Source organism: Narcine bancroftii, chromosome 7 (assembly GCF_036971445.1).
Source record: "Narcine bancroftii isolate sNarBan1 chromosome 7, sNarBan1.hap1, whole genome shotgun sequence".
NCBI classification, from domain to species: domain Eukaryota; kingdom Metazoa; phylum Chordata; class Chondrichthyes; order Torpediniformes; family Narcinidae; genus Narcine; species Narcine bancroftii.
Window position 1 is genome coordinate 1809310 of NC_091475.1, and position 27852 is coordinate 1837161.

The 27852-nt window shown below is 41.6% G+C and overlaps 1 protein-coding gene and 1 long non-coding RNA gene across 7 annotated transcripts in view; one reads left to right on the plus strand and one right to left on the minus strand.

The window, feature by feature from the left end:
- LOC138738382 (general transcription factor IIE subunit 1-like) overlaps window positions 1-22357 on the plus strand; it is a 53632-nt gene extending 31275 nt beyond the window's left edge. For both annotated transcript variants that reach the window (XM_069888454.1, XM_069888455.1), the window contains exons 3-5: window positions 4246-4447; window positions 9570-9802; window positions 14759-22357. In XM_069888454.1, coding sequence (XP_069744555.1) covers window positions 4246-4447; window positions 9570-9802; window positions 14759-15150 — 827 coding nt within the window. In that variant the 3' untranslated portion in view covers window positions 15151-22357. The remainder of the gene's footprint in view (window positions 1-4245; window positions 4448-9569; window positions 9803-14758) is intronic.
- The window catches only part of LOC138738383 (uncharacterized), a 149777-nt gene continuing 122403 nt past the window's right edge, over window positions 479-27852 (minus strand). For 3 of the 5 annotated variants that reach the window (XR_011341519.1, XR_011341517.1, XR_011341518.1), the window contains 5 exons: window positions 16664-17054; window positions 16452-16561; window positions 14942-15104; window positions 9642-9833; window positions 479-1514 (listed from right to left, as the gene is read on the minus strand). This is a non-coding gene — a long non-coding RNA (uncharacterized lncRNA). The remainder of the gene's footprint in view (window positions 1515-9641; window positions 9834-14941; window positions 15105-16451; window positions 16562-16663; window positions 17055-27852) is intronic. The other 2 variants (XR_011341521.1, XR_011341520.1) reach the window with 2 other exon arrangements.

Below are 27852 nucleotides of genomic sequence, written 5' to 3' on the forward strand. Positions count from 1 at the left end.
TAATTTACAAACAACCTGCAGTTACAAACCGACAAGCCAACCGGAAGTAGAATGGCGACAACTTCTGCTTCGAGCGTGGTTAAGTCTAATTTAAATTATTTTCCTTCAAGAGTAAGCAATCTGATTTTAATCTCATCTTTCAAAAATGATTTCCCCCCCCCCACCAGCACTGACATGGTGTCATCCCCCCGCCCGCTCCAATGCGGCTAACACCCCACCCCACCCCCCGCAGACAAATGGAGTGAGTGGGAACCAGGGGGAGCGAGCGGCAGGGAGGGAGGTTGGGAGCAAGCGAGTGGGAGGGATGGGGGAACAAGTGAGTGAGAGGGAGGGGGAGAGAGAAGGAACATGAAAACCACAGAGTCGGCAAAAGCCAATCCTGCTGTCATTTTATGTACAAGGCATGAAACGAGTCAGGCCAAACAAAGACAGGAGTAATAATTAATACTTCAGGACTTTATGACCATCTGTAGTTAAGTTTATTATAATGCACGTACTGTATTATTATGAACTGCATTATTATGTTTAGTGTTGGGAAGTGTTTTATATACATAGAATGATTAAATATACACTAACATGATATATAGTAAGATAAACATTTACCTGACTGATGTTCAATGTCTGTATGTTCCAACTTAAATACAAATTTGAGTTAAAGACAGACCCAAGTAATGAACTCATATTTAACCCTGGGACTGCCTGTACAAGTTTTCATCTCTCATAAAGGTGCAAGCTACCAAAATTAGCAGATAAGAGTTATTTGGGTGATTTACAACATGGAAAACTGGAGCCAAATCTAGCCGGGGTTGGGGGGGGGGGGGGGGGGTGGGGTGGGGATCTACGTTGGAGCAATACCTCACACTTGTCTGAATTAAAATTCAGAACTTTATTTTAACACCAGATTTGGGCATTTTAAAGGCCTTCCAAAATTTAATCAATGTTCTTTAAGTCATTGTTCTATGAAAATTTTGGTTTTCATATGTAATCTTTGAAGAACCATAACACATTATGATGTTTTGCACACAGAAAGTAATAGATAGATGTGGACAAGGTGATTGAATATTGCTGAATAAATATCACAAAAATACAGTAGCTCATTCTTGTGAAATCCAAATCCCAGATAGTCCAAAACCGTAACTACAGTATTAGTTTTGTTTTAATGTAATGATTTTATTATTCTATAATATTTATGATTTCATTAGTATTATTAGTTAAAGCTATTGTCTCGCATTGAAAATAGTCAACGATCTTTGCTGAACACAAATCCAGGTAAGACTGCATCTCTACATGACTTTTTTCTTTCTGCTGAGACAGTCCTGATGGGAAGGATCCAGGATTCTCGGCAGCCTGGATTGTATGTCTTGCGGTTGGTGCCATCTGTTTTCCGTCCTTCTCACTTTTTTTATGCACATGAGAGGGACTGATACTTTCAATCCTGCAGAGAGCAGCATCAGGGGGAGCTCCACTGCGTGCAGTGTCTTATCTGGTAAATCATGGCTTTGCCCTAAAATAAACTAAAGACAGATGGCAAAGTGAATAATTTACATCCTGATAGAATAATGTGACCTGTTAACAGTTGTTCTTAAATAGAAATGGTGGCTTGTACTCTGAGCTTGAGAAGTTGAAATGCATTTTTCATGACATAATTGAAAGCCTTTTGACATCCTTTGTCATTTTAACTGTTTCATTGTGCAATAATTTTTTTTATTTTGTATTTTCCAGTAGTTTTTTAAATGATTTTTGGAAAAAGTCTCATATTATTTTCACTCCAACCTGATAATTGCCAACACACAAGAAGTATATAATAACATAATCATTTGGAAGAAATTCTGTCGGTGCCTGTGTCTTTAAGAAGAGTTAATTAAACGACTGTAAACCTGGGCAAGCTTTGATAACATTTTGTAAAGCAAGTCCCATAAATAAATTGATGTTAGATGTTAGTTTCGCACCCTCTGTATTTCAGTCAGTCAATTGTGATAGGATTTTTAGCCCTCCTATTTGGAAGAACTCAGTGGGGAAGAGCAATTAAACTCCTGAACATTATTGTTCATGGAAAAATATCGTTGACATACATGGTTTATAAGGTAAATGGTAGCACAACAGTTATGTCACTGGCATGGTGTTCAGAAAACAGAACTATTGATTCTGAGATATTTGTTCTCGCCCACCAGCAGGGGATTTATTCAGATAATTAAGTAGATCTAGAATGAAAAGCTAGGCAGCAGTGACCATGAAGTGGCAATGTTGTAAATATCCATATTTATACTTGTCAACCTTTTTTAAGCCTAATAAGCCTGTCAGTTAAAGGTCCATTAAGGATGGGCAACAAAAGCTGACCTTATTCAGGACATCCATATCCTGCGAACAAAGAACTCTGAAACTGCCAACTGGAGACACACAGGAGACTGCAGGTACTGGAATCTGAAGCTGAGCACAATCTGCTCAGCACCTTGAGCAACACTAGAGGGAGGTTCTGCTGTTTGCCCCTATCTCCCGTTGTCATCTGCCAATCTACTGCCTCTATTTGTCATACTTCCACTCCCTGCACACCAATCCCACACAGGCCCCTGCCCTCTTCCTCCCAACCTCTCCTCTTCACACTGGCTTCTATTCTCCACATCGTCAGTCTTGATAAAGGGTTTTGGTCTGAAAGGTTGACCATTCTTTTTCTCCCACTGATGCTACTCAACCCAGCGAGTTCCTCGAACAGATTGCATTTAACACCTGAAATTGCCAAGATGTCCTGGCAATTGTGAATGAGGAGTGAGATGATTTCTTCAGCATAATGCTTGGAAATGTCAGCAAGAATGGACTTCACTGCTGACAATATGTAGTAGAGCAAATTGAAGGGTCCAGTTTTCTGAATCTATTAATAAACCAAGCAGTAACATGTTTGACAGTCTATGTGCTTCTGTTTAATTCAATTCCATTCAAAACCGCTGGCATTAACCATTGAGGTTTAGCCTAATCTTTAATGCAATCCCTGTGACATTAGGCACTTTCAAATTGCAGCACCCAGGTAGTCCTCCTGCGACCCGGGTGAGATTACTGGGTCGTGTGTCCCTCCTGCACCTTTCAAGTAGTGGCCTAACCTACCTGTTAAATCATCAACCCGGCAATTTAGGGGGATCCCGTCCCTGCCATGATGTGGTGAGTGACACGTCACGCAGCCACAGGGAATCCCCTGTTCACTGGGTTCTTTCTGTTCAAAGTTCCAGAGTAACTGGGTGAACCATTTCCCTTTTCAAATCGGTGGCGGAGGAGACCCGGGTAAGTTTTACTGTGTTCCCTGACCACCTCCGAGGTAGGCCTGGGACGCGGGTAGATTTTGACCGGGCTTGTCTGGTTCGGCCCTTTCAAATAGCCCTGTACCTGGGTCTTCAACCTAGTAAGTTGCTCGGTTAACTCCATTTTACAAGAGATGCCTCCTGGATCAAAGGATATTCCTTTCAGCCATTTACTTTCATTGTGTATGTGCATATTTACTTTGTCATTGCAAAATCAATTAATTTTTGGTACTTTGTAAATACAATTGTACATGTAATTGTATGTAAGTGCAGATGTCTGTGTGGGAAAGGCTACCTACTGTTTTATACCACAAATTATAGGTCAGGATGTGTAGCACGGGAACAGTAATTTTCCAAGCAATTATAGAGATGCCAAGTAGTTCAAAATCTCAACTTATCAAACCATTTTATGTTGAAAATATTTGTGAGCCTTGTTATTTTGTGAATTGTTCAATGAGAGGTTCACTAAATGAATTCTTAGAAACATCATAAAAAATAAAATACTTTTCATATAAAGTGCTGCAATAAAGTGCTCATCCCACAGGAAATCTATCGAACTTTAGAAGGTTCAGACTTTGATACGAGTCAGATTCAGTTTTGCAGAGTGCTTTCCATCAGATATTTTAACATTATTATGCAAAGAAGAGTAATAACTAAAATAGTAGAAGACAAGTAGAAAATTAAGCAATAGAAAAGAAAAAAAATTGGTGCCATAACTGTTTGGCACTAATATAGTTTCCCTCGACTTTCACCAATCCCAGGGCTACATTTACAGAGTCATTTTGTGAGACCAACTTCTCCATATTTTGCTGATGCTTCCAGGTCATTTTGGTTTGGAATCCACTGTTTTCTGTTGTTAATCCTAATCGACATGATTTAAACGAAATCATGGAGTAACTTCACCAATGATTTATTGACATCAAGGTATTCATACTGTGGACGGTTTTTGTCTCTGCAGGAACATTCCGATGCACTTTCTGTCAAACTGAGGTCGAAGAGGATGAATCCGCATTACCAAAGAAGGATGCCAGGACACTTCTGGCAAGATTCAATGAACAGATTGAACCAATCTACGCTCTATTGCGAGAAACTGAAGATGTTAATCTGGCCCATGAAATCCTGGAGCCAGAACCAACGGAAATTCCATCTCTTAGAGCAAAGTTAGTTTGCATTTTTATTTTTTTTCTGTTCTACCAAGCATAAAAAATGAAGAAAACTTGACTCTCCTTTGGGTCTCCAAGTTGAATCCAAAAGATCCTTTAGCTTAATTAGTTTCACAAGCAAATACCTCTCAGTCCACAAATTTTATTGTTGTCTTCCTGTTTCTGTACATTCTTTAAAATATCTTATTTTTTTCCATTTTATTTGATCTGGTGTACATTTATTTCATGGTCTTTACCATTTTTATTGGACTTTATTTCTAATAACTTTGATCTGCTTACAATTTAAGGAAAAGTTGGATAGCCATATGGAGGAGAGAGGTATGGAAGGTTATGGGCTGGGTGCGGGTCAATGGGACTAGGTGGGAGAAGGGCCAAACTGGCCTGTTTCTGTGCTGTAATTGTTAAATAATGCTATTTCTTTATTCTTTTTCTTTTCTTTTGCTATTTGGATTTATTTGGGGGGGGGATTGGGGTTTATATCATCATGTAATTGATTTTTTATTATTATGTGTTCTGTATCTGGCTATGATTACATGTATGGAAAACCCACACTGACATAGGGAGAGCGTATAAACTCCTTACAGACAGCTGGGGATTCGAACCGTGGTCCCGATCGCTGGTGCTGTAAAGGCGTTGTGCTAACTGCTACGCCAACAATGGATGACACCAGTGACGTGCCATAAATTGGAGAGAGGGGCAGAAGTGATCATAGTCCCTTATAACTAAGGAGAAGGTGCTTGGGAAGCTGAAGAGACTGGAGGTGGATAAATCACCTGGACCAGATGAAGTGCATCCGAGTTCTGAAAGAAGTAGTTGAAGATATTGTGAACACAGTAGCAGTGATCTTTTATGAATCGCTAGAGTTGGTAAATGGTTCCAGAAAACTAGAAAATTGCAAATGTCACTCCACTGTTTAAGACGAGAGAGAGGCAAAAGATAGGAAATGATCAGCTAGTTAGCAAGATTCTAGAGTCCATTATTAAGGATGAGATTTCAGAGTACAGGTATGCGCCACTTCACGTCCACGATACATTCTGTGAAACTGGGTGATATGTGATGTGGACGTTGTATGAACGCCATATTACTGTATATACTTAGCAAAGCTCTATGGGATACTGAACCGATGGTAAATTAAACTGTTAAATTTTTTCCACTTTTTAAACTTTTATGTAAACACTTTCTTATCCTACATCACATACACTTTATCAAAGGGGATCAGCATCATCCACATTAATGTTCTCAACTCCCTTATAATGTTCCACTGGAAGAGGTGGAATAACCTCCATTGATGAACTGTCACTGTGTAATGCCTGAACCTCTTCTTGGGGCCGTGTTGGCTTCTTCAGGAATATGTCCAGTGTTGTTGCCTAGATTGCTTTTCCTTTTCTTCATAGATTTCTTTATATGCGGCAAACCCTGCATGAGGCATCCCTCTCTATCAGTGAAAAACGTGCTGCAGACTGTTAAGATTTGCAAAGAATTTGGCTAACCCTTTAACAGTGAAACTCCTCTGTATCTGTTTTCTTCTCCTTCTGCAGTTTCTTTTTCCTCTTCTTCGGTTCCGGTTACGTCCACATTGGGATTTCTGACTGAAGTCCATTATAACCCTATCGAACCACGGATTTCAGACATATATGCAGTGAGATGTTGCCCGATTGGATGTTAAACGGTGTACACCTGTACTTGTAAGCACAAGATAAAATACATTGAAGTCAGCTGGTTTCCTTTGGGGAGATCTTGCCTGATAAATCCATTGGAATTCTCTGAGGAGGTAATGAGCAGGAGAGACAAGAATGGATGTTGTTTACTTGGATTTTAAGAAGACATTTGACAAGGTGCCACACATGAGGCTGGGATAGGTACAGGAACGATACTTGCATGGATAGAAGAATGGCTGTCTGGGAGAGGCCAAAAAATGAAAATAAAGGGGAGTCTTTTCTAGCTGGCTACAGGTGACTCATGGTGTTCCACAGGGGTTGGTGTTGGATCCACTACTTTTCACACTGTACGTAAATGATTTAGATGACGGCTTTGTAGCCAAGTTTGTGGATGATGTGACGATAGTGTTGAGGAAGTAGAGCCTGCTCAGGGATTTGGACAGGTTTGGAGAATCGGCAAAGAAGTGTATGGTAATAATGCACTTTGGGAGATGGAATAAAGAAGTAGACTATTTTCTAAATGGGGAGAGAATTCAGAAAGCAGAAGTCCCAAGGGACTTCAGAATCCTGGTGCAGGATTCCCTAAAGGTTAACTTGCAGGTTAAACCAGTAGTAAGGAATGCAAATGCAGTGTTAGTATTCATTTCGAGAGGACTAGAATATAAAAATAAAGATGTTCTGTAATGCTGAGGCTTTACAAGATGTTGATGAGATCTCATTTGGAGTATTGCAGGCAGTTTTAGATACACAATACTCCTCAAGATGGATATGCTGGAGTTGGAGAGGGTCCAGAGGAGATTAATGAGAATGACCAGGGATAGAAAGGATTAACATATGAGCGCTTGATGGTTCTGTGCCTGTACTCGCTGGAGTTTAGAAAGGTAAGGGGGAATCTCATTGAAATATACCGTAAATCAAAAGGGCAAGATAGAGTGGATGTGGAGAAGTAGAAGAATTGGAGAATCAAGGACCAGAGGGTGAGACCTCACTTGGAGTATTGTGTACAGTTTTGGGTGCCTTGTCTGAGAAAAGACATGCTGGCATTGGAGAGAGTTCAGAGAAGATTTACTGGAATATCAGGAATGAAAAGGTTAGCATACGAGGAATGATTTTCAGTTCTTGGACTGTACTCGTTGGCATACAGAATGCTGATCTGGCAAGGAGGTTTCTAATGGTAGGGGATTATAAGACAAGAGGGCACAACTTCAGGATAAGGGTGTCAATTTAAAACAAGAGATGCAAAAAAAAAATGTTTTTACTGAGAGGATTGTGAGTCTTTGGAACTTGTTGCCACAGGCAGTTGTGGAAGCGAGGTCATTGGGCGAATTTAAGGCAGAGATTGGCAGGTATTTGATTAGTCAGGGTATCAAGGGTTACAGGGGGAAAGCTGGGGAGTGGGGGTGAGTAGGGAGGATGGATTAGCTCATGATAAGAATGGCAGAGCAGCCTCGATGGGTCATATAACCACTTACAGCACAGAACAGGCCAGTTCGGCCCTACTAGTCCATGCCGTAACAAATCCCCAACCTCCTAGTCCCACTGACCAGCACCCGGTCCATATCCCGCCAATGGGCCTACTTCTGCTCTTATTATTTGTGATCTTGGCACATCCTCAAAAGCCCTCCCTTGAGAACAGAGTGAGAAGTTTCTTCAGTCAGAGGGTTGTAAAGCTATGGAATTCATTGCCACAGAGGGTTGTAAAGGCCAAGTCATTGGGTGTATTTAAAGCAGAAGTCAATTGGGTATCAGTAAGGGCATCAAAGATATGAGCAGATGGCAGGAGAATGGGTTGAAAGGAAAAATACATCAGCCATGATTTGAATGGCAGAGCAGAGTCAATTGGCTCAATGCCCAGTTCTTAAGTCTTATGGTCTTATTTTAATTCTGCTTGAGTGCAAAGAACATTGGTCACATTTAAAAAAAAATCAGTTGTTGTGCTTGCGGATGGGGGAAGAGGAAACTTGGTTCTTTTTTTCAATTTATTATGTAGTTCATCTCCCAGTAACAGAGGATCTGCTTCCCACACACAATCTTACTCAAGTTTAATAAGTAACCTTTGCAACCTTGCATGCCAGGAATCGGCTTCTGTATTATAAGGAACAACATTTTATCAACCAGTTAAGCAAAATATTTTCCTTTTGATTGTCCCTTCGGTCTAATTTTAAGACCTCAATAATAAATACCATTTGTTTAAATGTCTAGTTACAAAAGAGTGACTGTTATCTCTAAATTAAATAGAACTGCTTGGATCTCTATCTGTTTATCTCATCTATGATTTATGAAAAAATCTAGTACTATTCTTTTTCATCTACTAGCTTACCCCATGATGGAATTTGAAACATCATTGATCGATGAAAGTGATTAAGTCCAATTTATTCTCTCCCAGGACTATCTTATAGTTCAGTTGCTTCCACTCCTAAAACTGAGACTAAAGTGGAAGGTTCAGATTTCGCAAAAAAACTCTATTCCTTTATTGTCATATACATAATACGCAAACTTTGTCAACTGTTTGCTGTAAAGGCTCACAAAAAGATGCCACTGGCTCAGCTCCCCACCAGTAAGAGAAGTTAAAGAGTGTCCATTCAAAGACACTTGAGTGTCCATAGATGTGCCTCCTCAGCTCCTGTAACCACACAGCCTCATGGTTATTCCAGCGGTGAACACAGTTGGTCAAATCTCCAATATGATTAGGAAACTGACATGGGGAAGTGACTTTCGACCGACCTCCTGCCTTGCTGGTTAGATGACCCTCCAGGAGCAAGGGTCATGGAAATTCCTTTGTTCAGACCAACCTGTCCAACCTGTTGGATAATTCTCTGGATAACAGAAAGGAGTGTTCTCCTGCTCTGGTGCCCTGAACCAGTCCACTAATCCCCAGGACCCTGTGCCCCTCATGTCTCCTGTCAAGTATGGGTGCATCCACTTGGGCACAGAATTCTGTGGGTTCATCAGTGGTAAAGGAAACATTGCCAGCTCCTTCTACGGGCTGCTTAGAACTTGTACAGTGCCATTGGCATAATGACCAGGCAGTGGGACACTACGGAATCTAGGATGATGCTTTTTATGTCTTCTCTTAAACACCGTGAAACCTTTATCCGAGATGGTTGAGTTAAATATTACATGGTCTGGCAGCATCCTTGCCAAAATTAAAACTTGGGATAATATAATTATTTTCTAGTTTCATCTTGTGTGTCAAATGCAACTGTGTTAATAGGTGTAAAACAACTGGAGAGAGATATTAATTTTCAGTTTGTGACAAATATAAATCCAAAAACTCCAAAGATAATGCATGAGTTTTGCAGAACATGAATAATTGAAGAGCTTTTGGTGCAAGCTCTTTTTTTCACTTGATGCAAACTAACAGCAATAACATATTTTTCATAATTTTATAATTCATAACAAAACGCGCGATCATTGTTCATTTTATTACATTGCAGTTATTTAATATTTTTTTCTAATAGTCAACGAGCACCTGGTGCTGGCAGTGGAAGTATGAATTCTCCAAAGGAAACTTGGGCTAATAGAGGACCCACCTATGAGGATCTTTACACTCAAAAAGTGATCATCAATATGGAAGAATCTGACGTGCAGCACAGAGTTGTTTCTGATGGGAAGCCAGTTAAGGAGAGACCAATCTGGATGAGGGAGAGCACTGTCCGAGGAGCCTTTGCAGACTCTGAAGAACTCCAAGAAGGTGAGGCACCAGCTTTCTTTGATTGTTTTATCTGTAAAGATAACAAAGTTCAAGCTGACTACTTCAAAACAAAATTCTAATTGGAAAAAAAAAGACCACAGATGCTGGAATCTGGAGAAAAAATAGGTGGCTGGAGGTTTTCAGAGCAGGAGTTGGGGGGGAGGGTCAAGACTGTGGCTAGTAGTTTGTAGGTGAACTGAGAATTGAGTGAAAGATGATGTACGGGTGGGTGGGGGAGTTGGGGAACACAGGCAGTTGGATGACAGGCAAAGGAAAAACAGCAGTGAAGCCAGCTCCTTCACCTACCCCCCACCAGTCAACCTAGCACTTGGGGGTCCCCACTCTCAGTCCGGATGCAAGGTGTTGTCTGAACATGGAAATTTCCTTTCACGTCACAGATGTTCTCTGAGTTGCTCTGGCAGTTAGGTTTTGCATAAAATTTGATTTGTTCATCTCAGAAATAACCAACAAAATGCAGTCTTTATTCTACAAACTTGACAAGTCTTGTGGTGGACTTCTTTAGATGTATTTTCAAAATGGAATACAAATAATTTAAAGTTAAGATTCTTCAGTTCTGTGCAAAAACAATTGACCTCTTTTGTTCATAATTAAAATTATTTAAAAATCCGGATTGACATGGCACGTTCCGTATGTCTATGATTACAATCTTTAGCCTTGAGTGTCAGCCATAATTCAGTACTGATAGTCAGTCAGAAGGTCATGAGTTTGAATTTCCTTCTCTGGCTAGAGAAAATATAGCATGACTGAGGAAGAGCTTTGGTGTTAGAAGCAGTATCTTTTAAATAAAACATTAAACTGAGGATCTCCTTGAAACTAACCAAGAGAAAAGATCCCATGACCTGACTTTTGAAAAGTTGGAGTGTTCTCTCAGAGTTCTGACTAATATTTTTCCCTCAAATAACATCACAAAAGATTAACTCGGTGTTATCATTTTGCTACTTTTGGCTGCAAACTGTATTTGCCAGAACTGAGACATTCATGAAAAAAATACCAGCATTGAAACAGTGATTGTCATTGTGGGTGTGGGTGTGGGTGTGGGTGTGTGTGTGGGTGTGTGTGGGTGTGTGGGTGTGTGTGTGTGTGTGTGTGTGTGAGGGAGGATGAAATTAGAATGAATCAGCATGGAAACATGTCCTTTGGTGCACTGAGTCTATGAGGACCATCAAGTACCAATTATATCTTGTTTTAAGTAATTTTCAGCCAAGAAACTAGAATAAAATGTCATAATTCAGTGAGCTCCTTTTCACACTTCATAGATGTCTAAAATTATTGGCCTATGTGATTTATCACTTGGAAGGGTTCTGACCAGACAGACATGAACTCTTGCATATAATTTTGTGGATTTTCATAAATGTTTAAATGCTCTCCACATTTGATCAGAAATTGAGTGAATACACTTGACAAGCTGCTTCCTTCTTTTGTACCTTTCTGAAGTCAAATTTGCAAAGTGGCTTCTCAAGTTCACCTTTATTCAAGGAAATATTTTTTTCTTTTTACTTGCTGTAATCTGCAGCCAGGAGTAATTCTGGTTCTGGAGTAAATCTAGGTCTGGAGTAATTCTAGGTCTGGAGTTATTTTGGGACTGGAGTAATTTTGGGTCTGGAGTAATTTTGGGTGTGGAGTAATTTTGGGTGTGGAGTAATTTTGGGTCTGGAGTAATTCTGGGTCTGGAGTAATTTTGGGTGTGGAGTAATTTTGGGTGTGGAGTAATTTTGGGTCTGGAGTAATTCTGGGTCTGGAGTAATTCTGGGTCTGGAGTAATTCTGGGTCTGGAGTAATTCTGGGTCTGGAGTAATTCTGGGTCTGGAGTAATTCTGGGTCTGGACTAATTCTGGATCTGGAGTAATTCTGGGTCTGGAAGTCTTTTGTACCAAGCCTTAATTCCTTTTGACATCTCTCTTGACCAGCATCCACTGTTGCCAATGTCACCATTCCACCATTTCCCCCCACATTGCCAAGGCCAATCAGATCTACTCTCCCATCCATTGAATGTATCTGTGTGAGGCGCTGTATCAAGAATGTAGCTCATGTGTTAAAAGACCCCATCACCCTGGTCACAATCTCTTCTTACTGCTTCTTTTGGGAAGAAGGTACAGAAGCCAGAAATGAGCATTTTGGGCTCTTGAATCTCCTCATAAACATAAGTTACTTTAGGACTACCAAAAACGCCTGTCTGCACTATTGAAATTATACTTTAGTGCACAAACTTTAACTGAATATTTATTTATTCAGCTCTCCTTAGATTTATTATCTCATTTCATACTGGGGTAATTTCTTGAATATTCTATTATTGTAGTATCTCACATACCTTTTTGACTTCAGCAAGAGGAGTTTTGGTGAATATGTACATTGTATTAAAATAAACATTATCATTATTACATGGACTTGCTGCCTGGAGAAACTATAGAGAGGCCAACAAATTAATTTCTCCCCAACTTCCCTTGAATCAATGATATTACTAAATCTAATTAGTGATGACATGAGTTTGTTCCCTAGATTTCAGCTATGAAGTAAAATAAACAAATGGGCTACTATTATAAGGTTTGAGAAAATACTGTATGAGCCTCCCCTGTTAAAATTATCCTCCTACTTCTTAAAACCGAAGTAAATACAACTCTGATTTATCCAAAACGATGGAAGATTTTGGATAATTGGCGTTGTACTGTACTTCATTAGAAACTTCCAGTTTGATTGTTTAGGACGCTTTGAAAACTTTTCTCGGGGGCAAATTATTTCTTGTACCACGAATATAAAAAGGAAGGCCAATAAAGAAAGATTAGAATTAGTCAATCAAATTAAACAAATAGATCAACAATATGCTCAAGTTAAAAATCTTGTAATATATAAAAAAACAAGTTGAACTTCAAACTAAACTTAATCTCCTTTCAACATACAAGAACTTAGAGCATAAGAAATAGGAGCAGGAGTCGGCCATCTGGCCCATCGAGCCTGCTCCACCATTCAATACGATCATGGCTCAACTCCACATACCTGCCTTTTCCCCATATCCCTTAATTCCCTTTTTTATGTAAAAATCTATCTAACTGAACCTTAAATATGTTTAATGAAGTCACCTCAACTGCTTCCCTGGGCAGAGAATTCCATAGATTCTCTACTTTCTGGGAAAAGCAGTTTTTCCTCACTTCCATCTTAAATCTACTCCCCTGAATCTTGAGGCCGTGTCCACTAGTTCTGGTCTCACCTCCCAGTGAAAACGATTTTCCTCCCTCTATCTTATCTCTCCATTTCATAATTTTATGTTTCTATAAGATCTCCTCTCATTCTTTTGAATTCGAGTGAGTATAATCCCAAGCGATTTAGTCTCTCCTCATAGGTCAATCCCCTCATCTCTGGGATCAACTTGACGAACCTTCTCTGGCCTGGCTCCAAGCCCAGTATTATCCTTCCTCAAGTATGGAGAACAGAACTGCTCACAGTTCTCCAGGTGCGGTCTCACCAGTACCTTATATAGTTACAGCAATACCTCCCTGCTCTTGAATCCAGTTCCTCTAGCGATGAAGGCCAACATTCCATTTGCCTTCTTAATAATTTGTTGTACCTGTAACCCAAGTTTTTGCAATTCATGCACAAGCCCTCCCAAGTCCTTCTACACTGCAGTATGCTGTAGTTTTCACCATTCAAATAATAATCTGCTGTTCTATTTTTCTTATCAAAGTGGATGACCTCGATTTACTAACGTTGTACTTCATCTGCCAGACCTTTTCCTACTCACCTAACAACTATATCCTTCTGCAGCCTCTTCACATCCTCTGTCCAATTTGCTTTTCCATTCAATTTAATATTATCTGCAAACTTGGCCACACGACACTCTGTCCCCTCTTCCAAATCAGCAATGTAAATGGTGAACAGCTGCTGGCCCAATACCAACCCCCGCAGCCCCCCCCCCCCCCCCACTTACCACTGTGACCATCAGAAAAACATACATTTACCCCGACTCTCTGCCTTCTGTCAGTTAACCAATCCTCAGTTCATGCCAATATACTTCCACCGACTCCGATCATCTGAATCTTATTGCTAAGTCTCTTGTGCGGCACCTTATCGACCGCCTTCTGGAAATCCAAAGATCCAACATCAACCTGTTCCTCTCTATCTACTGCACCCATTATATCCTCAAAGAACTCCAGCAAGTTTGTCAAACAAGGCGTGCCCTTTCTGAATCCATGCTGCGTCTGTCTGATGGAACCCCTTTGTTCTAAATGTCTCACTATTTCATCCTTAATGACAGCTTCAAGCATTTTCCCAACCACATTCATTAAGCTAACTGTGTCCTTTTTTCAAAAAGTGGCATGACATTTGCTGTCTTCCATCTGCAGGGACCTGCTCTTGAATTGAATTCAATAGAGGTTTCATATCTTGTGGGGACTATCCCGGAATTATTTTTATAACCTTTTCTTTCTTTGGCTTGGCTTCGTGGACGAAGATTTATGGAGGGGGTAAAAAGTCCACGTCAGCTGCAGGCTCGTTTAGGCACAATATAAATCCTTTAGGCACAATATAAATCCTGAATTTCAATATTGTCTATTTTGCGATGTTACTCCAGGAACGAAGTACATTTGTTTTTAGCCATACAACGTTGGGACGGGATGGGGTTTAGAGACACGGCTATCTGTGATAAAGTTATCATCAGATGTGCTTTTGTATTATGGATCTGCTCTGTGAACCTTTATATTTGGCTGAGCTTTGTAATCTGCCACTTTTATTGTGTATTCCATAAATGTTTTGCACATAATATGTTTATTTGTATAAACAATCAAAATATTAAAGAGAAGAGGCTAATCCATACCATCTTATCACGATTCTATATGTACGTGGTAATTTTTAAATCTTTTCTGGTCTTAGTCATTACATTTGCATTCAGTCTGCTCTTATATGAAGCAAGTTTTAAGAATCCAACTGCCTATTGTGATCTTGCAGGTGACTCCTTTCACGATTGTGATGGAAAAGAAAATCCAATGGAAGCAAATGAAGAAGTCATGCAAACGTTGCTCATTCATGAAAAGAAAAGTACATCAGCAACTGTAGCAGCTGCTGTCACAATCCCAACTTCAAATGCTAGTGATTCAGAGAGCGACACTAGTGAATCAGAGGATGACTCACCTCGACCACAGTTAGCAACAGTATCATTCCCAGTGGCAGCAGAAGAGGATGAAGAATTTGAGGATGAACCAACTGTTTTGGTAGCAGGTCAGCCGTATTCCTATAGCCAGGTCAGCCAGTGTGAAGGGTTAGTGGCACAGATGACAGCTGAAGAGAAGGAAACCTACATTGCCATGGGACAAAGAATATTTCAAGATATGTACGAATGACTTGGTGCCACTGAACAAACATTTTAAAGTTCTTTAACATTTCCTCTTTTTTATTTTAGTCAGTGTTTCCACAGTTTTAAATATATCTGCCAAAGTGTTGAGAGACAGCATTCCCTTCTCTGCAAAATGAAGGCTGAGTTTTAGAAGTATTTTGACGACAGAAGTATTTTTAGAAAGCGAAAGTGCTGCAGTGCCCTCTGGCATTTTATTTATTTCAGTTATTTCTTTTATTGCATAAACTCTCCTCTAATGATCCTCGATAAACTAACTTATTCTTTTTTCTTGCTGTTTGCAGGATAGAGTAGTAGTGGCTGATGGCGCTCCTAAAAGTATTTCCAAAAGATGGCTCAGCTCATTTCCTCTGCAATTCGCTAAACTCCTGTCCCTCCGTCGTACAAATCAGAACTGTCCCGAGCTGAATTCCCTCCCCTTCTGTTGATGCTGCCTGACCAGCCAAATATTTCCAATATTTTCGACTTTTATTGAATACTTGTCAATTTTATTTGTGTTAACTATTCAAATGACTTCTTCAGAAGAGGTACACGCTGTTCAGTCTTGTTTATACGCGCTCCCTTTTGCTCTCACTTAAATCTGGGACAACAAAGCCTATCACTACCTTCATTACCTTGACATATAATATGCTCTGATGAGCAACAGACTGATGACAGGGTAATTCGTAGTGGTTACAGTCATATGCTACAGCCTATGTGAACCAAGAACTGCCATAGTAATTCTAAACCTTTCCACCTGTCCAATTCTGCACAGAAGTTTGATGAAACATTTAAAGGATGAAAGAAAGTTACACAATGGCACGATATATACTGTACATGCCAAATTACCGTAGATATATTAATGAATCTTTAAAACAGTTTGGTAATGATAGCCTCTTATAAAGAGTATTATCTCATCTTGAGAGTGTATTTTCCATTCTATTACATGATTTATTTGAAGAGTGGGTGCTTGAGAGAGGTAACAATCCTGTAATCTAACTTCATGTTTAATTACATCTAAACTGAGAATGAAATTTTTGGAAAAGCCTTTTTGCTCTCTTGTTTTATCATCCGATAAGTTTTAATTTCTAAGTGTCATCTTCTCTGTTTATGTTACATATAGATACAGTACAATTCCAATTATCCAAAATGGTCAGGACCGGGTCTAAGACAGATAAAACAGTTTTATCAGAGAACTGGTCATTTTTTAAAATCACACCAGTCGCAGCAGAAAATCACTCGTAAGTATTGAAGCAACAACGAACAACAAGGGAAGACTTTTTAAGCATTAAAATAACGTTTCATTCTCACCCCAAAAAAATGCTGGCAGCCACTGATCACCGACCCCTCCCCAACGAGGTCCTCACTCCTGCTGGGAGCCCGAGGTTGCCGGGACAAGGGATTCTCCTGAATGCTTGCAGCTGGGAGACAGTGACATGCAATTTGAGAGAGAGAGTTGGAGAGAAAAGTCAATGGGGGGGGGGAGGTAAAGATGAAATGGAAAAAGAGAGGGAGTTAGTTACCTGAAATTAGGACAATCGTCGTTCCAATTTCATGTCGGGTGAATTTTTTTTCAATCTGTGAGATCAGTTCAGCTCTGAAAATATTTCAGATAAATGAGGATTTCTGATTTGTTTCAGATATCCCTCATTTGTCCACAGTTTTTTAAAAATGGATTTCAAATAAGGATTTCAGAGAACCCGATTTTGGATCATCAGAGTTGTACTGTGTATGTAAAAGGCTACATTCTCTTGTTGATCGTTCATTTTGTGTTCTGTAATCTATGATGGTCATAAAAGCATATCAATGCCATTATTTATTGCATGTTTCTGCAAAATCCTTATTTGATTACAATAATATGTTCTGTTTTCATCTTGGAATGGAATGCAGCAGTTTAATAAGCTTGAAGGTGCCCTGTAAATACATGAAAAAGAACCTGCATTGAGTTGTTAGTAATGTACTACTGAGTTTACTTTGGCAATTACTGAGTGCTGAATTATTTTCTTTGATTTCCTTGCTGTTGACTATCAGGTCTGGAGTACAATCTGCTCCTTGCAATGTAAGTAAATTTACCTAATGTTTCATTTCCCTTGGAAGTAAATAACCATGGATGTTTATAGTGCACTTTTTATCAAATTCAATTCTTTTGAGAAAATTGAATCATTCAGATTTGATTAGATTTCTGGTGTTGGCACCCATGGATTAAATCAGTTCCTCCACACGTCAAAAAGTATAAATAACTTGTTAGCAATATTTTACCGTCAGCAGGAAAGTTGTTGCAGGAGGGTTTAAAAAAAGTTGATTTTAATAAAGATTTTCAGATGATAAAGAGTTTTATTACTTTGTATACAAACTTTTTGGAAAGAATCCAGATCAGGCTAAAACCTATAAAACTTTTGTGCAAGTGGAAAGTAATAGATGTGCATTTATTTTTTTTCTCCCTTTATTCTACCAAAATATTTGGAGAACTTATTAGCAGAATCCAGTGGCAAAAAATATAGTGCAGTCGTATAGAACATTCTTGATGCTTATTGACTGGAATTTCCATTTGTTAAAATGTCACACAAGTTCAATTAAAAACAATTTGTTTTTGTGCTTTCCAAAAATTGATAACCAAGTTTTATCTCTTGTCTGCAGTAGAGAGACCAATGATCTTAATTCACATTGTGCAGTACCATCAAATGACTAAGTTACAAACTGTTCATTTTGAGAGGGAAATGCAATTTTTATAATGTCCAGCCCAGAGCAATGAAATTAAACTCAATCTTTTTATCACCTTTTTCCTCAAATACAGGATTATAAGGAGATGAAAATATTTTGGATGTCCTTAATTTCATTACCGTGGTGGGTAAATTCATGAAAAGTGTTCTTAGGGATGGTGTATACAACTGTTTGGAAAGACAGGGATTGATTCGGAGTCGTCAGCATGGTTTTGTATGTGGTAGATCATGTCTAACTAATCTTATAGAGTTTTTCGAGGAGGTTACTAAAAAGGTTGATGAGGGAAAGGCTTTTGATAAGGTTCCCCATAAGAGGTTAGTAAGGAAGGTGGAAGCATTAGGTATTAATGATGAAGTAGTGAAATGGATTCAACAATGGTTGGATGTGAGATGCCAGAGAGTAGTGGTGGAAAATTGTTTGTCGAACTGGAGGTCGGTGTCGAGTGGATTTGCCTCAAGGATCAGTACTGGGTCCACTGCTGTTTGTCATATATATTAACGATTTAGATGATAGGGTGGCAAACTGGATTAGTAAATTTGCAGATGATACAAAGGTTGGCAATGTTGTGGACAGTGAGGAAGATTATCAAAGCTTACAGGGTGATATAGGACAGTTAGAAGAGTGGGCTGAAAGATGGCAGATGGAGTTTAATACTGATGAATGTGAGGTGCCACATTTTGGTAGGACTAATCAAAATAGGGCATACATTGAAATGGTGGACAATTGAAAAGTACAGTGGAACAAAGGGATTTAGGAGTTATGGTACATAATTCTCTGAAAGCTGAATCACATGTGAATAGGGTGATGAAGGCATTTAGTATGTTGGCCATAAATCAGAGTATAGAATACAGGAGTTGGGATGTTATGTTGAAATTGTATAAGGCATTGGTGAGGCCAAATTTGGAATATTGTGTGCAGTTTTGGTTGCAAAATTACAGGAAGGATTTAAACAGTATAGAGAGAGTGCAGAGGAGGTTTACGAGAATGTTACCAGGGTTTCAGGGTTTGAGTTACAGGGAACGGTTGCGCAGGCTGGGACTTTATTCCTTGGAGCGTAGAAGATAGAAGTATTCAAAATTATAAGGGGACGGATAGAGTCAATGTTGTCAGGCTTTTTCCATTGAGAGTGGGGGAGATTCAAACAAGAGGGCATGGATTGAGATTAAAAGGGGAAAGATTTAAGGGAAATTTAAGGGGGAAATTTCTTCATGCGGAATGAATTTCTGGCAGTGGTGGTAGAAGCAAGATCAATGTTAATATATGAATGGGAGAGGTGTGGAGGGTTATGGGCCAAATGCGGGTCAGTGGAACTAAGTGGGAGATGTTTGGCACGGACTATAACCATAGAACAGTTTATGGCATGGAAACAGTCCATCTCGGCCCTACAAGTCCACACCGGTTCACTCAAACAACTCCGCTAGCTCCTCCCGCCTAGTCTCCGCCCATAACCCTCTAAACCCCTCTTATCCATGTATATATCCAGCCTCCTCTTAAATGAAAGAATTGACTCTGCCTCAACTATTTCCTCCGGAAGATTATTCCATTCAGCCACCACTCTCTGAGTGAAGAAACATCCTTTAATGTTTCTCCTAAAATTTTGCCCCCTTACCCTCAACTCGTGTCCTCTTGTTTCAACCTCCCCTGCTCTCAGGGGGGAAGAGTCTACTTGCATCTAGTCTATCTATTCCCTTCATAATTTTAAACACCTCTATCAAATCCCCTCTCAACCATCTACATTCCAAGGAATAAAGTCCTAACCTCTTCAATCTTTCTCTGTCCTCTAGGTATTTTAAGCCAGGCAACATCCTTGTAAACCTTCTCTGCACCCTCTCCACCTTATCTATAATTTGGAGACCAGAACTGAACACAATACTCCAAACTTGGCCTCACCAATGCCTTTATCAGTCGCAGCATCTCTTCCCAGCTCCTATACTCTATGCTATGATTTATGAAGGCTAGCATACCATATGCCTTCTTAACCACCCTGTCAGCATGGGAATCCACCTTCAAGGAACGCTGCATCATAACTCCAAGATCTTTGTTCTTGTGCATTCCCCAATGTCCTCCCCTCTACTACATATGTCCTATTTTGATTATTTTTACCGAAATGAAGCACCTCACACTTCTCTACATTAAATTCCATCTGCCATCTTTCAGCCCAACTCTCCAGACAAACCAAATCCCTCTGTAATCCCTGAAAACCTTCCTCACCATCCACCACTCCCCCTATTTTCGTATTTACTTACCCAGTTAACCACCCCATCATCCAAATCATTAATATAAATTATGAACAACAGGGGACCTAGCACCGATCCTTGAGGACATCAGGGCCAGGAAACTTATCCACTTTAACTGTCCCTAGAAGCTCCAAAACCCTCTCTTTACTAATCCCTATCTTTTCCATAACTAAGCCATTTCCCTCACTTAACTTAGTCCAATGTCCTTTTCCTTCATGAACACAGATGAGAAAGAAATCATTTAATATCTGTCCATCTGATACAGTTCCTTGCACAATTCACCGCTCTCATTTTCCAGTGGTCCTATTTCTATCCTTAACCCTCCTTTTACTATTCACATATCTGTAGAAACCCTTTGGATTCACTTTTACCTTATTAGCTATTGACATCTCATGCCTTCTTTTTGCCTTTCTAATTTCCTTCTTCATGTTTTTTCTGCAATCTATGTAATAATCATACATCTTATACATTTTTTGCTTCTTAAATTTAGTAAATGCCCCCTTTTATCCCAAACCATCTTCCTTATTTTTCCAGAAAACCACAGTTCCCTGAAGACTTTGGCCTTGCCTTTCGATCTGACTGGCACGTAAAGATCCTGTACTCTCAATATCTCTTCATTAAATACCCTCCAAATCTCCTCTACATCCTTTCCAGAAAAAAGATCAGCCCATATAATTTTCTGCAAATCCCTTCTCATTTCTTCAAATTTGGCCTTCTCCCACTCGAAGACTTTCAACCTTGAACTTGACCTATCCCTTTCCATATTTAAGTTGAAGCTAATGGACCCATGATCACTGGATCCAAAGTTCTCACCAATGCACACTTTCGTCACTTGTCCTATTCCATTCCCTAACAATAGATCTAACGCTGCCTCCCCTCTGGTAGGCACTTCAACATTCTGCTGTAAAAAGCAATCCTGAACACATTGTACAAAAACTAAGCCATCCTGCCCTCTCACTGATTGTGTTTCCCAATCAACGTTAGGAAAATCGAAATCCCCAACTATCACAACCCTGTTTCTACTACACATCTCAGTTATTTCCCTGCACATTTGCTCTTCCAGTTCCCTATCCTCTTTTGGTGGCCTATAATATACCCCTATATTTGCAGCCTCACCTTTCTTATTTTTTAGTTCAATCCACAGAGCCTCGCGTGATGAGTCCTCCAGTCTATCTTGCCTCAGCACCGCTGTAATATCTTCCCTGACAAGCAACGCCACACCTCCCCCTCATACCCTGCCAATTCTGTCACGTCTAAAGCAGCGAAATCCTGGAATATTTAGCTGCCAGTCACAACCTTCCTTCAACCATGTCTCACAAATTGCTATCACAGCGTAAGGCCACGTGTCAATCCACACCATTAGTTCATCCACCTTGTTTACCACACTCCTTACATTGAAATAAATGCATCTCAGAAAGGCAACTTTCTGCCTCTCACCCTCTCTACAATTGTTATTATGGCCACTATTTATTACCTGCTGCTGTTCCACCTCCAGATTGTGTGAAAAGCCTTTTTTCTTTGCCTAAAGACTCAGTTCTTGCTCTCCTCCCTGACATGAACCCTTGTCCCCAACCTTACTAGTTTAAAGCCCGAGCAAACGCCCCCGCCACGGCCAAACGAGTCGGGCCAAACTGGCTTGTTTCTGTGCTGTAAATGGTAAGCACAATTAACCATTATAGATGCCTTCATCCAACAGTATAGAAAAATCACAGACCATCAAATATTCTAACCTTTGGTCTGAGCATGAGTAGATTTATTTCAGTAATCAGGCCTGCTGTAGTGAGAGAGAAGGAAGATAAAGATTAGAAAGTCCACGTATATTTGCTAAAATGTTCTCAAAAAGGAAATGCATCAAGGAAATGAATGGATTGCTATCTGGAGAAAAGGACTGCATCCTAATAGGGCAGCACAGTTAGTGCCACGTCTTACCAGCGCCAGCGATTGGGACCGAAGTTCGAATCCCACTCTGTCTGTAAGGAGTTTGTATGTTCTTCCCATGCCTACATAGGTTTCCTCCGAGCGCTGCAGTTTCCTCCCGCACTCCAAAACGTACCAGGCCTGTTACCATACTGTATGTCTAAATTTAAAATAACTACATTGTTCCCAAATAAACAATCTTGAGTCGATTTTTACAGATATATTGTATGCAATTAAAATGTTGCTTTTCAAAGGTAAAATTACAACCAATGTCCTTTACATAATGATACCAAATCCATTGTTTTATTTACTCGAATTTGAAAATAAAAGTTTTGAAAAATATTTTTTTCACAATTATTTTAAATAAAAGCTCATTTCATCTGTAGAGTTGTAGTGAAATTTCAGCTATTAACTAACTAAAAAGAGAATATGTCAAATGTCCTAATTATAGTAGAAATAATCGGGAGAATTAAAAGAATGGATCCAAAATCTTGCCACCAGTATAAAGGAAAATACCAAAGATTGTTTTGAGAATGTTAGGTAAGATTACTTAAGAAAGAGTTTGACTCTCAGAAATAAGTACTGTGAAATTATTCTGGTTGATGGAGAAATTGAGGAAGTTGTGTCATTCATGCTTTTGGATCGATGTTGTTAATTGTGGGTAGGCAGGTGGAGTTCAGCTGCATTAATTAGGAAATTGGTAAGAGACTGCAAATTGACCAGGATCATATGGTTGTGGGTGCTCCTGACCAATCTGATATTGCCTGCTGGATTCAACTGGCATGGAGTTCCAAGGAAGAGAAATGTAGAATGCACTTTGGAACAGAAAACTGCAGGAAATGTCACACCTGTCCTCCTACCACATCCAGGTGCAACTTTTACAACGGAAGCAGTGAATCACTTGCCCTTCTGCATCCACTGTTCACAATGTGGTATCTACAGGAGAGAAACTAAAAGGCATAGCACCTATTTTGCCTTTATTTCTTCATTTCACTCCCAATTTAATCTGTCTGTGGCCTCCTACGCAAAATACCTTGTACAGTGGGAAGGGTTCTGTGAACAGACAGATAGATTACCTCGAACATTCCTACAGCTGTGTGAAGACCACAGATACAGAGTGTGTGATTGCAGCCAAAAAGATCAGTGAGCACTAAGCAAGGCCAGCATGACAGGGGTCCTCTCAGGAGCCTGGTGGCTATAGAGAAGAAACTGTCCAAGCCTATTGATGCATGTTTTTACACACTTCAGGCTCCCCACGAGAGGAGGGAGAAGAGAGTGTGTATATTGGCTGCTGGAGCTGTAGAGGGAGACCACAGGGGAGCGAGGGAAGTTTGCATTCACCCCCTTCCGATCGTGAGCAGAGCATCTCCCATAGTGGGTTCTGATGCTTCCAACAACTTGAGGAAAAGCAACTTCTCTCCCAACTGAGTGCGACTTCCAGACCATTTCAAATTCTATCTCCAAATACAGTAAAATCCAGACTGCTTGAGGATTGGGTCAATTTGGGACTTTCCAGATTCTCAGGCAGTACTTCTAAAATTCAAATTTAAGGAGAAATGAACAGGTAACTTTTGATAGTTTATTCATTAAGCAACAACAGTATCCTTCATTTATCAAAATGAGCAGTTTTAAAGAAAAGACGTAAACAAAATTCACGACACAAAAAAGGTAAAATATTTAAAAATGTACATTGTAAAAGAAAAATAGTGTACAAATGAACTTCTTTGTTATGACATGACCTGTATTAAGCAGGTCACTTGTTGCCGCGGTACATCTGTGGCGCTTACACACAGACGCACGCACAAAACCCGCTCAATTTTAAAAGTTGGAGAGACCGGATTCTTGGGTGGTCTGGAGTTCTGGCATCCAGATTTTTGGACTTTTACTGTAACTTTCTTTCTGGGTCTGTATCAAAATTGACAATTTCTTCTACGTTGGCTCAGTATTTCTCTCTTCATTGGTGCAGTGTGACCTGCATCTTGCAACTTTTGCAATCTTCTGTAAGTATTCCTATTCTCTCACTCTCTCTCTCCCTTTGTCTTGTAACTTTTGTTTATTTTCTCCCTCTCCCTAACTGTTCCCACAAAAGCATCAACTGGATGACTTCCCAACAGCAAATCCTAGTCTCACTCCTTCAGTGATGGTCTTTTTATTCTATTTATCCTGTCACCTTTGCTACAACTTAATTCTGACACATTTTCTTCTTTCATAGTTTCTGATGAAGGGTCTTTGATCTGAAAACCTTTGTTTCTCTTTCCACATGTGCTGCCAATCCTGCTGAGAGTTTCAAGCATTTTCTGTTTTTATTTGACATAAGCCATTAGTATTTGAAGGATTTATGTGGGTGGACACATTTTAACTCGCTCTTCATAATGCAGGTAAACTACCTCCCATTCTGAAAATTAGATATTCTACAACAGTTGAAACTCAGCCAATTCTATACCCCTGTGCTTCTTTCTTCCTGATGCATTTTCTTTGTGACATGTTGTGAAATGTCTTCCAAAAGTCCTTACGTACAAAATCTAAAGCTCTGTCAGTTAAACTTCTCTGTTCCTGCATAAGAGTTCAACTTGGTATGTCACAACTTATTTTTAATACATTCCATCATAGAACTTCTTGATTAACCCATGGATTCCCAAATAAAAGATTATTTTATCTATGATTATTTTCAATATTTCAATTAATACTGATGTTGGGAACTAACCTGCTAACGTTTTTGAAGAGTCCTCAAACATTTGAAGTCTTCTGGTCCTCCCTCCTAACTCCAACAAAAGCTGCTCTCCGTTCACAGCAGGCAGACAAATTGGTCACGGCTGCAACTCCCAATATGGTCACAGTGGCCAATCCCTGCTGATACTGACCAAGTTCTCCATTGTAATCAGTAGCCGACCCTGTTATGTGCTGTTAAGTTGTGTAACCATCCCTTGCGTGGATTTATGGTGCCAGTAAACTGGATTGATAACCTAATCCTGTTGCAGCAGCGACACCGCTACTGAAAGAACACACGACCAAACGGGTTGAACTCAGTGAGCAGAAAACTGGTTTATTGCTGGCTGCTGGGCTGGACTTATACTTCCAGCCCGGACCTGGGGTGGGGGGAGGTGCCCACGTCACTCAGGCGCCATGTGGTCCCTCAGCGCGGGCTTCTGAGCCCGGTGCTGAAAAGAAGGGGAAATGCCCGACAGCGCCATTTTGGCAGGGCCAGTTCGCCTCCCTAGTGACATGCCACCACACAGACCCCCCCCCCCCCCCCAACAGAACTGGCGCCAATGTCCTTTTTAGCTGGGTGGCCTCGCTCTTGGGCTGGGCCACAATCAATGGTTCGGTGGGGTCGAGGTGAGCTGGCTTCAGCCTATCCACAGTAAACAGCTCCCGCCTGCCGCCGATGTCCAGCGTGAACGTAGACCCTGAACGCTGGACAACCCTGTACGGCCCTTCATAAGGTCTCTGCAGAGGTGCCGCGGGTGGGCCCCGCCAAATAAAAACGTACTCTGAGGAGTGCAGCTCGCTGGGGACGTAAGATGGCCGTGTGCCATGTCTGGGCGGCAGTGGGGGTGTGAAGGAGTCCAAGTGGGCCCAGAGGTGGGGAAGTAGCTTGTGCGGCGACCGCTGGGGTTGGTGAGGCACGTTGATGAACTCACCGGGCAGTGCCAGTGGTGCGCTGTAGACCAGCTCAGCTAATGACGCCTGCAGATCCTCCTTGGGCATGGAGCAGATGCCCAGGAGCACCCAAGGCAGTTAATCCACCCAGTCGGGAGCGGTGAGTCGGGCCATAAGTGCCGACTTAAGGTGGCGGTGCAGACGCTCGACCAGCCCATTGGCCTGCAGGTGATAGGCCATAGTGCGGTGTAGCTCTATCCCCAACCTGTTGGTGAGCTGTGCCCAGAGCACAGAGGTGATATGGGCAACCGATCGCTGGTGAGGTGATTCAGAACACTGAACCAAGTGACCCAACCGTGCAACAGCGCTTAGGAGCAGGAGTCAGTGGAGGCATCTGGCATCGGAATCACCTCGGGCCAACGAGTGGTGCGGTCTACCACCGTGAACAGGTAACGGTTGCCCCGGGAAACTGGTAAGGGCCCGACTATGTCCACTTGAATGTGGCTGAACCATTCCTGGACGTGCTCCAACTCTTGCACTGGCTCCCTGGTGTGCCTGTGCACCTTGGATGTCTGGCAATGGGTGCATGTTCTGGCCCAGCCCATGATCTGCTTCCGCAGCCCATGCCAGACGAACCGCTCTGTCACCATACGGACCGTGGACCTGATGGACAGGTGCGAAAGGTCGTGGATGTGATGAAAGACATACCTGCGCCACTGTTGGGGAAACCACTGGCTGTGGTCTTGATGGGCAGGTGCAAAAGGTCGTGGATGTCATGAAAGGCATACCTGCGCCACTGTTGAGGAAACCACTGGCTGCAGGGTGCCCATGGAGACATCACACAGGACGGTGCCTTCGCCGCTAGGAGTCGGGAGGTCTCAGAACCGCAGGCCCGTGATGGCATTCCTGAAGGCTCACGCCTCCTCGTCGGACTTCTGATCCCGGGCAAGCTGGTCGAAGTCGAGGCCAGGTGTCAGCATGCAGATGGCCAGTCGTGAGAGTGCATCAGCGACCACGTTGTCCTTCCCCGCCAAATGTCGGTGGTAAATTCCGACATGAAGGAGAGGTGATGCTGCTGGCGGGCTGACCAGGGATCCTTTGCCATCGCGAGCGCCTGAGAGTAGGGTTTATGGTCAGTGATGATGGTAAAAGTCCTCCCCTCCAAGAAATAGCGGAAATGCCGCACTGCCAGGTACATGCCCAATAACTCACGGTCGAAGGCACTATACTTGCTCTCTGGTGGGTGGAGAAGCCGGCTGAAGAATGCCAGTGGCTTCCATTGTCCATTCATTTGCTGCTCCAGGATGGCACTGACAGCTGTGGCAGAGGCATCGACGGAGAGTGGCATATGCAGGTTGGGGTGTAGGTGGGCGAGCATGGTACCTTTCGCAAGTGAGTGTTTTGTGCTTGGCTGTGATGAGGACGAATAGTGGTGGCATGATGCGCACGGCTCCTGGGATGAATTGGTTACAGAAGTTGACCATACCCGTGAATTCCTGCAGCCCATTGGGGTTGTCCAGGTGTGGGAACTCCTTGATAGCAGTGGGTATGGCTCCTTCACCTGTGATGGTATGGCCCAGGAACTGCATGGACTCTTTCCCGAACTGGCACTTGGCTGGGTTGATGGTGAGGCCGAAGTTGGCCAGCTGGGAGAAGAGGGTGTGCAGGTGGGCCTTGTGTTGCGCCCAATCCCTGCTGGCAACGAGGATGTCGTCCAAGTAAATGAAGATGAAATCCAGGTCCCCGCCCACTGAGTCCATGAGGCACTGGAAGATCTGAGCGGCGTTCTTTAGCCTGAATGGCATGCGAAGGAATTTGAAAAAGTCGAAGGGGGTGATGATGGCCGTCTCGGGTATGTCCTCAGGGTGCACTGGGATTTGATGATACCCGCGCACCAGGTTAACCTTGGAGAAAACCCTTGCACCATGCAGGTTGGCTGTAAAGTCCTGGACGTGAGGGATGGGCTAACGGTCAGGAACTGTCACCTTGTTGAGCCGTCGATAGTTTCCACAGGGGCGCCAGCCACTGGAGGCTTTTGGGACCAGGTGGAGCAGCGAGGCCCACGGGCTTTTGGAGCGCCGAGTAATCCCCAGCTCCAGCAGATGCAAAAACTCTTCCTTCGCCACCTGGAGCTTGTCAGGCAGGAGCCAGCATGCCTTGGCGTGAACCGGTGGACCCAGGGTGGGGATGTGGTGGAACACCCCCGTGGCACAGTGAGGCAGCAGAGAACTGTGGTC